This window comes from Haemaphysalis longicornis, unplaced genomic scaffold, assembly GCF_048455015.1.
Source record: "Haemaphysalis longicornis isolate Haplotype H1 unplaced genomic scaffold, Haemaphysalis longicornis Haplotype H1 scaffold_1, whole genome shotgun sequence".
Lineage (NCBI taxonomy): Eukaryota > Metazoa > Arthropoda > Arachnida > Ixodida > Ixodidae > Haemaphysalis > Haemaphysalis longicornis.
Window position 1 is genome coordinate 446,177,878 of NW_027526203.1, and position 16,916 is coordinate 446,194,793.

Genomic DNA, 16,916 nt, shown 5'->3' on the forward strand with positions numbered 1-16,916 from the left:
TCATTCACCCCGTGGATATGCTGTGAATTTTTTTTTTCCTCCTCACCTTCCTTTTTTTCCTCTCGCATTGGCTCGCGCTTTCTATGAAGCAAGGTGCACGGCGGCTGCTTACTGCACTTTGCCGTGTCGTCTGCTAGACTACGGCTCCAGTTTCTGCGATTGTTTCACTGAAATATAAGAATCCCCGGGCTTCAAAATATGAGTTCGTAGCACTGAGGCGTTGTTAAAGGAGCCATGAAGACAAAACACAAGTTTGTGTTATTCGAAAGATTTCGTGTTTTATAGTGCCCTCCAGGGCTTGTTCGCTTTATTCACTGAAAGGGTGGCATGTTGGGCTAGTTGGTGGTTTTCAGATGCAAGGGAAGGAACAGCGCACATTCTAACAAAGGACGACAGAGTAACACACCACAAGCCCTGCTTATTCACTGAAAAATTACTTTGGGTTAAAATTTTGATTTTCCCCGCTAAATCGTGCGTTTTCATGGTCTGCAATGACATCACAGGGCCGTGTTTACCGTTAGTGAACCTAGATGGCGCCACCACACCACGGCAAGCCGTTTTCTGCCTTTGGTTTGTTTGTGAACGTATTTGTACCTGACTTGTTTTGTTCATGGAGACAATCATTTCGTGAAACATGGTGCTCACACGACAAATACAGTCATGTAAGACATCATCGCTTGCGTCAATCACCCAGTGTCGTCTGAAACAACCCCAAAGCCCCACAGTCCTGTGCAGCTAAACCAAGCATAGTGTGCGCAGTACCAACAGCAGTATACACATCGGTACTTCTATGTTTACGTGTGCTTTCGTAACTTCCACTGTTTGTCCCACCATTCTCAGGGCTTTAAAAAGAATGTGCCCTAAATTTAAGCGCAAATAGCTCGTTCGACAAGCTTATAAGCTGTACCTAATTTGCGTTTGTGTTTGCCACCCTCCGCCAATCGCAGAGGTGTCTGGTATGACATCATAGGTTCTGTTGCGGCAAATGAGCTAGTGGGTTGCATGGCCATTCCCTTTTTTCCTTATTATGTAGCTTATTTGAGCGAAGTTTACGTTAAAAGTGGTGTCAGTATGGTACTAACGAGGCAATCTTTTGAATGAACCAAACTTGTGTTTTCTCTTCATGGCTCCTTTAACATAGCACGGAACTAAATAAAACGATCGCTATTTTGAAAAGTTCGCTATTCTGAGGTACGTAGTAGTGAAGTAATTTTACATTAAAACTATAACCAGTCAGCATGGGATTTCTTCAATGTTCGTTAATCTCAAAAAGTTCGTTAATGTGGACTGAGATTTGACTGCATGAAGATTTTGGAGCTGGCTTGTTGGAACATCAAATAATGATTTTTATTGATTTGTGGCCTTGTGTGCGTATTGAGATCCTTTCCTCTATAGTCCCTTTGATCTGTGCTTCCAGGTGAGTAATTTTATTGGTTGGATAAAACCAATGCCAATCAATTTACAAGGATGACTTACTGGGCTAAGCCATGTGTGGAGAAAAATTTTTCTGGTAGTGTGCATGTTTGTCAGAGGTCAGCTAGTTTTGTTGTAATAAAGGCTGGCTCACTGGGTGAATGTGTGTCATGCATGCTGTCAAATTTAAGAGGTGCAACTCTCTGCAGGGTGACAAACTAAGTGCAGATTATTTACTGTGTTTACGTAGGATGCACCTAACTCGGTTGAAAGCCGCCTGCAGAGTGGATGAGGTATTTTTTTTCCTCTCGACTGCAGGGCAGCTGTCCTGGCTGGTGTACATTATTGGGGCTGCCATCGGAGGTCGGGCTTCTTTCTCGACCGCAGACGACCATGATGCCATGGATGGTGAACTGGTTTGCAGGTGGGCATATCACCACCACTTTGGTCTGCTTGGGAGTGACAGGCTGACTCGCTGCTGTGGCTCAGTGGCTAAGGCGTTGTGCTGCTGAAGGTCATGGGTTCGATCCCGGCTGTGTCGGCCGCTTTTCAGATGGAGGTGAAAAAGTAATAAAATGCCCATGGGTCAAGATTTTGGCGCTTGTTCAGGATTTCCGGGTGGTCGAAATAAATCTGGAGTCCTCCACTACGGCGCGCCTCTTAGCTCAGGGGTAGCTTCGACACGTTAAACCCCACAATTATTTTGGTGTGACAAGCTTGAGTGTAAAAGGAACCATGTTCTTGCCTCTTTGTTGGGAGGATTGTGTGCTTGAGTTTGTTGGCATGTCGCTAAAGAAGCCCGGAGTCACATACAGGAGAGAGAAAGGTGGTACTGACTGTACGAATTACTTTTTTTTTTTTACCGGTGTGACCAGTCTCCCGTGTGACCTGTCTCCTGTTGATGATGTTTAGTAGTTAGTGCCTCTCCGGACCTATCCCTCACCTCAAAGTTCACATTTCATTGTGGGTTCTGTGCTGTGTGTCTTCACTTGTGTTGTTAAGGCCATTTGTTTTACTACTCACGAGGACAGTTTGTGAGACTTTTAAAGTCTTCTGCTTCCCTTGAAAGTTAGGTTTGTCACAGGTGTATTGGGCTGGAAACTAAAAATAGAATTCTTTCTAGATGGTTTACTACATTTTAAGCAGGTTATTACTACACTTTTTTGTTTTTGGGCAGGTTAGCTAAAACTGTGTACCAATGTGCAATAAAAAGCAAACAAAGCAAAAGTAGCCACCAAGCGACCCTTTCAAGTCTCATGGGTATTTCACCTTGACTGGGTTGCAAAGCTACAGGATGTTGTTTAATGGCTCTTCAGCTACCCGTGCATCTGCACCATCACCAGCGCAGCCTTGACAAAAGTTCTACTTTTTGCAGGGTGCTGCAGCTGATGCAGCTGAGAGACTCGCGCCTTCCCTTGGGTTCCTGCTCTGGAGAAAAACTTGAGCTAGCGCTTCTGAGCTTTTTCGAACAATTTCGCAAAATATACGTTGGTGACCAAGTTCCCAAAACATCCAAGGTGAGTATTGACATTGTGCTTCCTGGTATGCTAAATTGACTCTCACAGACGAGAGACTGCTTCAGATTTCAGATTTTATTTAGTTCCGAATAGAAGTATAAAATCACAAATATGCAGGTGAGGGTTGTCGTGGGCTGATTATTGGAATGTATTGTGGTTATTAGCAGTTTTGAAAAGACCTGTGCATTTTTAACAAGTGCCAAGAATTTTAGTAGACTTGCATAAAGCATATGGGTGTATCTGGATTTTCGGTGTTCGAGTAGTGCAATGTGGATCTATCTTATCGGCAGAATAATACTTGTTCGATGTAAGGTGTGTTTTGGTCATAGCCTGCATAATTTTTTAGATGAGTTGTGATTTGCAAATGTAAACTTGGCGGTATTCAATGCGAGTACAGAAGGGATACAGCATAATTGAAGAGTGTGCTGACGGGCCAGTTGGTACATTGTTAGACTAAGAAAAACAGCGCCTGTGGTTTGGTCTTACTTTTCTTCGTCCCGTCGTTTGCGCTGTTTTTCTTAGTCTAGCATAATTGACATTTTCAGAAGTTTGCATCACAATGATGTGTTGTTATTGCTGTGAAACACCGTGAAAGGGCTACTAAAGACTTTCCACAAATGAACACGTAAGGTGTAGTGAATTGCTGGAGATTAACCAGGCTTGTGTAGCGTAGTGATCATAAATGTATTGTTTCCTTTTGAGTGCCTTTTATGATTGTTCCATTTAATTGTGCGCCCTGTGGCCTGCACCTTGTCGTTTCAGGTGTACCGGCGACTATCGGAAGTGCTTGGCCTCTCTGATGACACCATGGTGCTTAGTGTGTTTGTGCGCAAAATTATAACCAATCTAAAGTACTGGAGCTACAGTGACTCTATTGTAAGCAAGACATTGCAGCTTTTGAGCGACCTGAGTGTGGGTTACTCTTCAGTGAGAAAGCTGGTCAAGCTGGAGGAAGTTCAGTTCATGCTGTCCAACCACACGGTAGGCCCAGCGTCTTTCCCTTCCTTCACTTCTTATTCTTAATATTTCCAAGACCAGCAAGATTTGTTGACGGGCTAGTTGGTCTGATACTTGAAAAGCCATGAGGATTGCGCAGAAGGCCGACACGCATAGGGAAGACAACAGGACGAGCGCAACAGGATGCGCTCGTCTTGTTGTCTTCCCTATGCGTATCATCCTTCTGTGCAATCCTCGTTGCTTTTCATTTCCAAGACCTCATAATGAATGTACTTACCCTATTCCAGCTGGCAACTTTTATTTTTCTCTCTGAAATTATCATTAAAAATTGCATGTAATGCTGCATCCAATGTGACACCAAAACCTTTTTAAACAACAAAGTTCTGCAATCGTCATTATTTTAAAGTAATGAAGTTGAACTTCGTTAAAAACTTGCATGGCGGGGGAAAATTAATTTGTTATGCACTATATTCGCTGCAATAGTAGGCGTCTAGGTTGCTGTATACAGGCCATGAGTGCTGCCTGTAGGGGCGCTGCTAAAAGCCTGTGGCAGCATGTTTCAAAAGTAACTGTGGGTCACTCAGGTTGGCTCTCCAGTGTCGCTGAGCTATCTGCCGTGGGTCGTGCTTTCGTGTTTGTATGCTCAGGCGATAAATATTGATGTGGGAAAGGGCAGGGACAGTGCTCCCAAAGTGTGCGGGACGTACGAGAGCGCAAATATTTCGGATGCAACTGCAGTGTGTCCTGAACGGCCTGTCTAAGCACCAGGTGTGTGCATCGCAGACCAGTGTAGCGAAGCCGGTGTATGATGTGGCACTGATTATGATACTTCAGCCCTGAAGATTTGTAACAGTGCGTTAGTAATGTGTTTACGGCCATGGCACAGCAGCGCACTTGTAATCGTGCAGCACTCATACCGTAGAACGCGTGGGTTACGCTTGCTGATATCATACTTCAGATCACACCTTAACTGACACTCGTGTTGTTCGATTATGAAGATGGTGCTCAAGCCTTGTTTGTAAGTTTTAATGTGTTGAGGTTCTCAGACGATCTATGAAAATGTTCAGTCAGACGAGACGCAATGATATGCTGGGAAGAATGCGTCTTAAAGAAACATTTTATGTGGGGTCGGGCAGCAAGTGTTCTTGGTTTGCCGCTTAGAGCATCTTGGAACCATCGCCAGTTGTCATACAGAGCTGCTGCAGAGTGTAAAATAGAGAGGCTTTGGGCTATAGCAGAAACTTAACTTCCAGTGGTGCTTTTCTCTGTTCGTTCTTTGTGAGCAGGTGGTCCTGCGGGACATGCAGTTTTATTTCGTGGTTCAACTAAGCAAAAACAGAATCCAAGTGCACAACATCTGAAGGCGCTTGCAGGAATGTTTATTCCAGAATTTGGTACCATGTTTGGACGCAGCGATAGTTGAGCATTGTGGCTGTGTTTTGAAATTGCAGTGGTATTCACTTCAATTTTGGTCACTTGAGTCCTGCCTGGCTAAGGTCGAGACAGAAGGGCACTATCATTTCTGGGGATGTGTGAAGTTTTATTTATTTGTTTATGTGACACCATTTTTACCCTTGCACCCAGCAAAATTGTTGGTTATGACTGATGCTGTTCGAATTTTGTGCCTTTGGTTTTGTCAATGGCACAATTGTCATATAAATTCAGCGTGGTCAGCCAAATTTTGAATTCCATTCATTATATCTGGTAGTTCGCTATATCAGCATTTGTTATAATGACGTTCGACTGTAGGGTTATTCACATGGCACAAGCTGTCCGTGCGCCCAGATTTCGGTGCACATTAAAGGGGCCATGAAAAACACACAACCTAGTTGTATTCGCAAGATTTGGTGCTTCAGAGCTTGCCTGGCAAGTAATGAATATGCTTTGGAAAAATCTGTTTGTATAGGTAGTATTAACATATTAGCATCACTAGGAGAGTAGGCAACCATGACAGACATTGGTCACAACAAAATAGCTGGCCGTGACTGCCAGTACAGGGCCCTGGTCCAGGCAACACAACAAAAAACTTGTCAGATTGCAGAGTAAAACAGTGCGGGGGTTGGGCACAGGTGATAATACTAGCAGGGTGAGGAGAGACTGGCATTGAGAAAAGGTCCCAAACGGTGAGCCACAACTTTGTACCTTATGAATGGAAAAGCGTGCCTTGGGGCTACATGATGAAAAATGTTGTCATTGCATGGTTTGAAGCACTTGCCTAGAAAACTTGTCTTACTACTGTATACTACTGCTGTGTACTACTTGTGAAGCAAAAAAAGGCCCCTGCCCTCCTTTTTTGTATGCGCTAGTGCGCGCGAATGTGTGTTGGGAGGGTTCTTAATTTAAGTGTCGTTTGGTGTGGGCGCCACATATTTTCTGGCAGATTGCTGTTTGGTATCGCATAGCTACTTGGAGGCAACACTGCATGCGCTAAACACAGCGCTCACCGTGGAGATGTGGCGTGTTCCTTAGCCAAGCTGGCCCTCTGCTTTCAGAGTGAGCACTTCCCTTTCCTGGGCCACAACAGTGGCAACAGGAGCCCCTGTGCAGCCGCCACCAGCTCTGCAGGATCTGCTGGTGCGTACCTGTGGGGACGGAGGCCTTGCCTCGGGATGTTGTCTTGCAGCAGCACGCCAAACCGATGGAAGGCTTTCACTGGGAAAATTTTTAAAGGGAAAAAGCACTTTTATGGGGTTAAAGGAAGCATTGCTGTGGCTATTTAATACGGGGGGGGGTTTGGTAAGGGGTGTCCATAGAAGGGCACGTGTACACATGTTCTGATCGACTTTTTTTATAGTACCAGTGTGCCTAGTGGCTGACGTGCTGAACTAGAGACTCCTGGCAACCACGCCCCCAAAATGTCTCACTGTCAGGAAACCAGTGCATGATACATCAGTGTTACTTAATTCTCTCTCTCTCTCTCTCTCGTGAGGGAGGGAGGGAGGGAGGGCCATGGAAGCAGGGGAATCTTTCCATGAGCAATCAGCAGTGAGCAAAGAACCTTTTGTTGTAATTTCTCTCTCTTTTTTATTTGTTATTTTGCTACTCCAACTTGCAGCCTGGTGCTTGCAGCCTGGCCAGGCTCGAACATGTTTGCTCCTTTCATCTGTAAGCTTTATTGTGTGTGTGGGGGCGTGCAGACGTAAAAACTCACTGAGGGCAGTCAAAAAAGCAGATGTTAAAAAAAAATAGGTGCATTGCCACCAGATAGTGGTGGCAGCTCTACCCATGCAGCGAGCTGAGAAGTTGCCTTGTGCACCCAGAGGGAATGGCAGACAGCAGCGTGGGACTGCTTGGTACAAGAGTAGCGAGCGCAGATTGCTACTGGAAAAAGGTCCATTACTTTATTGGGTGCAAGTTTGAAGATTTTAACCTATGTATGAATTCTTTTCTGTCGGTTCACAGATGCATTTCCCACAGAGGCATTTTCAGAAGTTCTTCGCTGCTGTGTTTGGTGCACGTTTTTGTTCCCAATGTTGCCACAGTGTAGTTTATAGCAATGGGCGCACGGTCAGTTCTCTGAAACTAAGCAAAGGGGACCTCGCTGTGAGAAATTTTGAAAGATCAGAATTGTTGGCTTCCCCACTAGAAATTTGGTACTTGCTAAGTGTGTGCGTTGTGGGGCCCAAACTCTGAAGTATTGGACGTAGAGTTGACAACATTTTGCTAGTTTGGAGTGACAGGCCTAGTGGTTATTAGAGATGAAGGTGGGATGTGTTGTGCTTGTGGTGTGACGAGGAGGGTGCAATTGTGCAGGCGGCGGCCGAGAGCGGGGCATGGACATGCGCTGCCGTTCCACTTTCTACACCTCCCTGGGCAGACTGCTTATGGTGGAGCTGGGGGAGGACGAGGAGCGCTTTGTGCAGTTCATGCGGCCCCTCACGGCAGCCTTTGAGGCAATCGGGGCCACTCTGGCCAATGCAGATTCCCCGCTATTCAACGCCGATGAGGCCAAGGTAACACCACCGTCTTCATTGCCATACTGTGTCCGTGCAGCACATGCAGTTCCGTACTAATATGTACCAGAGGTAAATCTGGTGCCCGTGTCTAGGCGAGCCGTGCCTCAGCGAGCGTTCTGTCATTGCTGGGTAGGAACGCTCAACTTGTCGTTGGCATGCCCATGAATGGGCTGAAAAGTTGTCTGTGGCTGCAAATAAAGACCTAATATGATTGTTAAAAGAATATTTAAAGTTGTTTTATTCATATAAAAGAGGATTCCCAAATGATTTGTTTGTTAGAGGTTTGTAGGAGCTTCATGCCAGACGAACAAAAAAAAATTTACAATTTTTGGCTGATTTTCGCTTGAAGAACAAAAAGAAGCCATGTGGCTAGAAAAACGAAGTATGCACGGAACGTTGCTAGCTGCTATGGCAACGTCCGCGACGGCACACGATTGCAGCTACAGATTTCCCTCAAGTATATATTAGTATGAAAGTCTGGTGCAGCAGTTGTATGCGGTACTTTGACACTTAGCGGTGGGGTGTTTCGAATAGCCGTGTTTTGTATTAGGGTTAGGGCCGTGGTGTTCTAAGTTCCTTGTGATCAGGTTGTAGTTTGTGTTCTCAGCTCTGTTCCTCATGGAAGTGAAGTGGAAAAACAGCTGTGCACGCAGCTTTGGTGTAGTTGAATTTAGCCCTTTCACTGCCATCTCGGAGACAACTTGGGCACCCATGTATGCACACTCCCTGCTACGCCCGAGTATACTGGTGTTGCCTTTTCAGGGAACTCCCACCCCTCCAGAGAGAACTTGTGTGAAAGATATTGTGGACATGTTGCGATATCTGTTTAAAAGTCAAATTTACACTTAGATTGTGCCGGGAAAATTTTTGACAACAGATGGAGCCCATGTTTCTCAATCCGTGACGCTTTGGCTTCTCACAGCAACACGGCTGCATTGGCCGTTTCGGGTCAGATGATCCCAAAGCAGTTGAGGAGGAATCATATTCAGTTTGTTAGCTGCTATATGCCGCCTTGAGCGGTGCATTGTTTTGAAGAATATCTAACGAAAAAGCTTTCCGAACACTTAGATGTCGTAATTGGTAGGTAATTATTTTTGTAATTACTTAAGTGTTACTTTGTGTTGTGTACACCATTTTTGTTGGATAAGGGGATCCTGAATAAAGTTTTAATGGAGAGCGCTTAAACTTTGACTAGTAAACAAGGACGAGAAAGACTACAACACAGGACGAAGCGCACATGACAAAGTGCACATGTCCTACTGGGCATTGTAGTGCATTGCGAGCCTACAATTTTCACTATAAGCTTGAAGAAGAAGAAAAACCCCAGCTTAGGAAGTGAGAAATAAAAAAAAAAACTTGGCAGTGAAAGTTTTACCATAAAATCCCGAGCGAGCGGGGCCCCCCCTGTGGTAACAGATAATTTGAGGAATTTTTGAGGGGGGCCCTTGCTCGGTCGTCGACCGAAATTCAAAATGGCGCGTATTATCCCGAGCTAGCGCCACCCCCTTCCCCCAATACCTATCCCGCGAAAGTTTTTACGGTAGCGGACCGGAACTCAATATGGACGCAAAACACTCGCTGAGAAAAGAAATAACTTTATTTACATGCATGCTGTTTTTATTCACCCCACTCAAATTCAGCAAACGACTGCCGATCAACACTAAGAGACTGGTCGTACAGTTTGCTTGCAGTCTTTTGACCAGTCAAGGGAGTTCCCCTCCCAAATTCAGCAAACGACTGCCGATCAACACTAAGAGACTGGTCGTACAGTTTGCTTGCAGTCTTTTGACCAGTCAAGGGAGTTCAAAGTGCCGTATTCTCAGTCATCGTCACTCGCGAATCCATCAAATGACTCATCCGAGTCCGTCGCAAAAATCATCTCCATGCACTCGGCCTGGAGCGGTCCGCGATCTTCTGTGTCTACAGCACCAACACTTGAAAGCTGGTCATGTAGGTCGCCGTCACCCGACCCGTCAAGGGCGTTAGAAATACCGCACCCTTTAAAAGACCGGGCAACTTGGGAAACAGCTGCCAATGCCTCCGAAACAAAACACAGTACTTCTTGCCGCGATGGCTTGCGGAGATTGCCCTTCGCCGTTTTTTCGCCCTTCCTGACGAAGGCTCCCCACGAAGCGCGAAGCCGAGCCTTGAATGGCTGGTTCCAGTAGACGTCGGCGGGCTGCAGCAGGCCTGTGCATCCGGCAGGCACATACACGACGTCTGTGTCGCATGCCTATAGCGCGTCCTTCGCTGCCGGAGTTTTGTGGATGGGTGCCTGATCAATTACGAGAAGTCGCTGCACGTCGTCACTATTCGGGCCCCAGACCCTCGACAGCCACTCTTGGAATTTCTCCGAGGTCATCCAGCCATTTGTTGGTGCCATGAGGTGAACATTTCCTACAGATAAAAGAACAATGCAAAATGCTAGTTGTAAACAAGTGTATTGATTTGAAAGCCATAATAAACAAACACGTAATTTGTTTGACACTTACCTGGAATGCGAAGTTTCATGAATGCCTTCGCTGGTATCTTGCCGCTCGGTTACTTTAAAATCACAAACGCTGGTAGCTTGTCTCTATTCGCACATGCTGCCAAAGCAACTGTAAAGCCGCGTCTCGCACAACCAGTGTTCGCTATGCGCACTGTTGCTTCACCGGCAACGTTGTTCGTTCTGCAGGCAGGATTGTCGATACGGACCATGGTTTGATCCATGTTGGCAATGTTGGCCGGTGTGAAGTCGTGGCGAAGTCGCAGAGCATTGACAGCAGATCGAAAAGCACTTGCAGCTTCGGCGAGATCATCAGGGGTCTTTTGACTGTCATTTGTCGCTTGGCGCATTGTGACGCCAAACCGCGCTTTCCACCTCTTGATGTATTGCGACGATGCTGCGAAGTTCCCGAGCTTCAGGTTGTCCGCGATTTTTCTGGCCTCTTCAGCCAACAGCCTGTTGCTGACGGCACGACCGGCGCTCCTCTCACTCTCGAAAAATTCAAAAAGAGCGTCGTCTAGTTCTTCACTGAATACAGGCGCACCGTTGCTTAGCTTGCGTTGTGCCTTTCCTTTTCCATAGCTGCGCTGTAGCAGGGTTTCAAAGTTCTTGTCCCATTCGCACACTCTCTTCCGGTCGCTCCCGAAATGCCGCGCAGTCGCGTGCACGTTTCTGCCGGTTTGTCGATGCCATTCTACAACCTCAACCTTTTTTTTCACTGTGTACGAATGCATCCTTCTCGCTTACGTCCCGCACACGTGGGACGGTCCAAACGTTTTTCGATAATGGCAAATGGCGACTGACAGCAGCTATGCTGGCTCCGGCTGGCTCACGTTTCGGCCAGCTTCGGCTTCGGCCGTGTGCTGGCTACGCATGGGGAAGGGATACTGCACGTGACATACGTAAGCCCAAACAGTTTATTTTTCCAAAAAATTGCATCATTCTATAATTTAACATGCAAATATTTAGCAAAAAATTAAAAGAAAATACTAAACAACTAGGTAAGAGGTTTTGTGAAAATGGGTGAAGTGCCGGACAAGGTTAAAAAAAGGCAGGGGGCGCTTGCTCGGGATTTGGCGCTAATTTCAAATCACTCGAGAATGGAGGGGGGGCGCTTGTCCAAATAGGGGCGCTTGCACGGGTAGGGGCGCTTGCACGGGATTTTACGGTAACTCTTTCGTTACCGCAGGAAATTGACCGATTCTGAGGGGTCTAACAACACATTTTTAGATGCGAAGCATCTCGTGCTCGGGGCTGTGTCCCTCCCTCCCTTGTCGTCGTTGTCGTTGTCCGCCATCCGCACTCTACTGCGCATGCGCGTCTCTTCAGCCCCGTCAGCATTTGGGCTGACGTCAGGGCAGTCCACTATAAAAAGAAATAGTTAGGCGGCGCCCGGTTTCGATCCCACGACTCTCTGGCCGCAACGGGAGGTACATGGCGCTCTTCCCACTGAGCTACAAACCGAGACGGGAGCATGTGCTACGAACGCGCCTTATGTCCTTCACTCATTCAAACTACGTCAAAAAGCTACTGTTACAACGAAGGCACGCGAAGCTGAACGTCAGTGGAAACGACGAACTGAAAATTAATGGGAACTTCAGTTGACCCCATGTCTGCTTCGCATAGTACTTAGGGTTCCCCTACGGGAAGATCGTGTAATTTTTTCTGTGTTATACATATTAGTTAGGCCCACATTGCAGTGACACAAAATGCAGATGATTTCATGCGCTTTCAAACGACACCAGTTTTAATGTTTTCATAGATAATGATTGCGAAAAAAAAATTATCGAATCCAAAATTTTTGTCCAGGCGTCGAAGAAAATAAAAAAAAAGGAGTTGTGTATAATAAACTACCAGTAGTAGAAAAAATTTGGAATGTACGTTTTGTGGGTGAACATTTCAAAAACTCATCCTAGAAAAGAAATGGAGTTGCACAGTACAATTTGTCAGATATAAAATAAAACGTTGGCACGCGTGGTGCCCGTGCCTTGTGGTGAAGCCCAACCTTTATTTCAAATTTTGCTATTTTGCATGGTTCTAGAAGAAACCTGGTGGTTTGACATTATTAAATCTTCCAGTTAGTCCCCACATGATGTAAAAACACCTATGATTATGACCAGCACAATATTGAAGGCAAGCAAGCGATGCGAAAAAATCCGCTTGGAGTTGAAAACCAATCTCGGTGGTGGATGCTAGTTAGCATTCTGATTATCAGTTATCAGTCAGAACTTTCATTTGCGGTTTATTATCATGTCCTGACTCGTTATGGTAGCCCTGCTTGCAGAAATTAGGTGCAATGCACTAGAATCGCGCCCAGCAAGCTTTTACCAAGCCGCCGTCGTGTTATGAAGCAAGTTCAGCACTACAAGCCTACTACATTGCAGCGCCACCTAACAATTTTGAACAGAAACAATTACAAGCCTGTTGCAGACTCTCAGAATAGACAGTTGTTCTAGAAAGCGACACTAGACCCCCGGAAATACTGTCGTACGGAAATACCGCTGAACAGCTGGCGGTGTTCAAGGCCGATTCGAAGCGTTCTCGTTTGAAGTAAGTGATATTCAACGACTTGGTGTTATCTTTCGACTTTCAGCTGAAGCTGTTATCGCAGAAGTAAGGTGTGGGTAAAGTGAAAGCACCAGCGGCATGCTTGTTTCAAGGAACAGTAGCAGCAACGGAGGCGCCATGGCAAATCAGCTTGTAGTTGGGTAACTGCGTAGTAGCACCAAATATGAATTTTGGTATGCAAAAGCGAAACCGAAACTGCTGGAAAGTGGCTGAAAATGCCAGGCACACTTGCTAGACATGCGGGGGACTGTCTGAAATAAGCTTTGGCAGAATAAAGCTACCCTTTCTCCGAACCTAAGATCACTAGTGAGTAGCTGGTGTCATTTTCAAGTAATTATCACCTCTCAAACGCTGTCGGATGGCAAAGCTGACAACATTATTTGGTACTTGACTTGCTAGGAGCCTTTTCATAAAAAAGAAGTTACGTTAGAACAGCCTAACCACGAGCGGCATGCTTTTTTGTCAAGTGCAGCAACCATGCCCCCTTTCGCGAAAACATGCACCTCAGCTCCCAAAAAACGCCGTCAAAAATCTCAATGTCGCCGGAGCAGGAAAATTCAAACTGGTTCTAGAAGTGCAGTGCCTAGACAAACCACTGGCCGCATTAGGTGTACGAGAAACGACTACAACATGTCGAAAGAAACAATTACAAGCCTGCCTATTCAAATCGATCACCTGTGATGGATTTGAATATGTGTGGTAACAAAAGAGTTAAGGAACTACTGCAGGCGGGAATTAGTTTTAGCCAGTTACGGCTCCACACTACGTAGGCCTCTGGTCAGTTTAGTGCACTAAATACAAAAATGGGTGTTTAAATAGGTCTCACTACGGGAGTGTAGTAGACTTAAATTTCTGTTCTTTTGTGGCATGCAGGTGTGCGTTTTTATGTTTAAAGGAGTACCCTTGCTTCCTGATGGACACTTTCAGTCCAGCGGTGTTGGCAAAAAAAAGAAGTGATATTGTAAACAATCATGTTCAGGTTAGTAAGTAAGGTAACGAAATGTAAAACTGTTTACTCTAAACTTGTTGCAGCAGATAGCATCGTGTCATAAAAAGAATTTGACCATTGGAGTTTGCGCACGGAAATTATGACCATCTCATATTGTGAGTTTTGCTTGGATCAACACCAGCTACCAAAATTTTTTTTTTGCTGAATACTTTTCTTAAATGCTGAAAAAGCTTTTGACAGAACTCCCTTTACCTGTGCAAAAACAATTTTTAAGTTGTAATTTGCCTCTGATATTGAAGGTTTTATGCTTTTGATGTATTACGTGAAGGGCATTCACAGAGTGTACTTGCCAGCGAGTGCATTCTTTGAGGTTGACTGCATATTCCCAAATGGCTATGCCGAAATGGTGTATAACGTGTATGTCGTGTTTAAATAGGTCTCACTACGGGAGTGTAGTAGACTTAAATTTCTGTTCTTTTGTGGCATAGGTGCTCGGGTACCACTCACCTGAACGTGCCCCTTGTGGGCAAAAACTGTTACGTTGATGTCTTTCCCTTTCCCTCAGTAGTACGACTGCCATGAGGAAGGGATGTAATATCTGAATTCTGATTCCCAGTATGTCGTAAGCAGGCTACACCGTAATGATAACTTGGACCCACAAGGTATGAAGTATGCCATAGAGGCAACTTCGAGGCATAAAGCCATGTTTATTGCTAAAGGTTTTGTAATGCGGCTGCATGCTGCGAGGTCTTACCACCTACCTGGGTGCCCCAAAAGTGGCAGGGATGCCTTGCCCTCTGACTTGCTCACAATTTTGGCTAATGCTTAGGTTCCGTCAAACGTCCTGTAGGGTCATAAACATTGACACCATTGAATCCGTTTTGCGCCTGCGAACCACTAGCTGCAAGTGGCCCCATCTTACAGCAAGTGGTGTGTGGCATTTTATCCTACGAATATAACAATAGCAACACCACATCCAATTGTAAATGGCTGCCGCGATGAGAAAACATGCTACCATGTTTGCTAGTAACAAATGAGCTGCTACCACACTGGGAATGGCCAGCTGCAGGGCACTTTCAGTTTGTGCTCTATTTTAATGTGCGTGCATTTTAAAACCTATTTACTTTGGAAAAAAGGTGTGCATTACAATCGGGCAAATATGGTGACACCTAGCTGCCGACTTGGTGGGGCAGGTTGAAAGTGTAGCGAGATTTTAGAATTTCGGTCTAGGAAAGCAGTTCATGGCAAGGTTTGGGCCACATTGCTGTGAGATGAAGAATAATACTAATGTGCAAGCATATAGCTGCGTTTTAAAATGTTGTGTTTCCTTTTTTCCTTCCATGTGTGCTAGCTGACCATGCAAAGCTTCTTTCGTAGCTTTTCTTTAGTGCAAATGTTTTCAAACGTGTCTCTTCTGGCCTGTCTCTTGCAGAAGATGCTCATAGGACTGGCTCGTGATTTGCGTGGTCTGGTGTTTGCCTTCAACACAAAAACAAGCTACATGATGCTGTTTGAATGGATGTATCCTTTTGTCCAGTGGGCATGAGTGTCTGATGAGTGGTGAGCCACCACTGCTGTAGCTAAGGTCGTAAACTCTCCTCATCCTGGCATTGCCATGTTTTGTGGCCAAGAAGATAGTGGCCACGAGACACACATACATGTGGAATAGTCAACTTTCTAAAACCAGTTCCAAGACCTTTGTAATGGTCTTTCTAAAACCAGAGAAAGTTGCGTGAGAGAAGTGACCGCTTTTTATTTCTCTGTGCCAAGCTATTCTCTTGAGAAAAAAAAAGTGGCACTTCTATGACCGTTCATGCAAGTCCAAGGAAGACAACCCTCTGGTGGGAAAATGCGAGGCACGAAAAATTGACCTGATTTATGAAACCTTGCAGACATTCCCTCATCGCGTGATAGTTTGATCCTCACCTTTTAACTCTCTGCTCGTGGGTCCCTGTCACAGTATAACAGTAGATTGAAACACTTACTCGGCGAATGTGCCTGCAAGTCTCAGGCGAAGGCTTTACTGAAGCCATTTTATGCCTAATGCAAACGTATAAAAGAGCATAGAGAAAGCTTTGTCTGGGTGTCCAAGTACGAAACTGGATAACTTTGTCGTTCTTCCATATGTCCTATGTAAAAAAAAAGGAACATTACAGGTGTACAGTCGACTCTCGATAATTCGAAGTCACTTAATTGGAATTTATGGTTAATTAGAAGTGATGTGCGGGTCCCAGAAATTTTACATGCAGTTCAGTGGAAGAAATTGCAGGATAATTCAAAGTTAATAGCCATTACATCGGTTAATTGGAAGTTATTTTTAATGAAATTAAACGAGGTGACCGTCGTTTCTCGATAAAATTCAAAATTTTCAAGCTCAAAAACAGTGCTGCGTTTTGTACTGATGTTGGCACCACTGCAACTGAGGCAGCGCACAGTTGACAAAGCGGGCAGGTCAGTTGAGACTAGCGGCAGCGTACGCATCTCTCTCTCTCTCTTGAGGTCCCTAACCTTTGTTTCGCACAGTGCCGTGGGAGCAGCTTGCGTGGTGGACTCTTCAGGCTTCAATTTTAGTAATGAGTCTCAACCATCATGGCAACCCGTGTCGTACGCTGGTTTTGGCAACGAAAGTCCAGATTCTGAACGAAATCAAGGAGGGAGACGGGTTGCGGGCTGGTAGCAATGTTCTTGCACTTTTTGTTTAATTGGAAGTTGGCTAATTGAAAGTGTTTTGTGGTCTCCGTGGACTTTGTATTATAGGGAGTCGACAGTATAAGAAAAGGATCAATGTTCATCGTTTAATGAGAACAAGAGGGTGTCTTATCTAGAGAGTGTTGGCCGAAGCTGCTTGGGCAGGGGCACGGGGAGGTTATCACTCTTTATCAGGATATGAAAAGAGGAGCACAGAACAAAAAGTGTAGTTGGCTGAATGCCAAGGAGATAAGAGGTGCTCCAAAAGCACTTTCCTCTTGCCCTCTGGCTGCGTAGAGCATTGCCCCCGCATCCGAAGCAAGCGGGTGCTCTGTTTTTTTCTTTCGCGATAATGGGCACTCGAAGTGCAGTCCACCCAG

At 45.4% G+C, this 16,916-nt stretch overlaps 1 protein-coding gene across 2 annotated transcripts in view; it reads left to right on the top strand.

Moving 5' to 3' along the window:
* Ranbp16 (Ran-binding protein 16) overlaps positions 1-16,916 on the top strand; it is a 60,992-nt gene that overhangs the window by 25,067 nt on the left and 19,009 nt on the right. For both annotated transcript variants that reach the window (XM_077687605.1, XM_077687606.1), the window contains exons 10-15: positions 1,732-1,837; positions 2,789-2,930; positions 3,693-3,911; positions 6,380-6,461; positions 7,641-7,840; positions 15,281-15,369. In XM_077687605.1, coding sequence (XP_077543731.1) covers positions 1,732-1,837; positions 2,789-2,930; positions 3,693-3,911; positions 6,380-6,461; positions 7,641-7,840; positions 15,281-15,369 — 838 coding nt within the window. The remainder of the gene's footprint in view (positions 1-1,731; positions 1,838-2,788; positions 2,931-3,692; positions 3,912-6,379; positions 6,462-7,640; positions 7,841-15,280; positions 15,370-16,916) is intronic.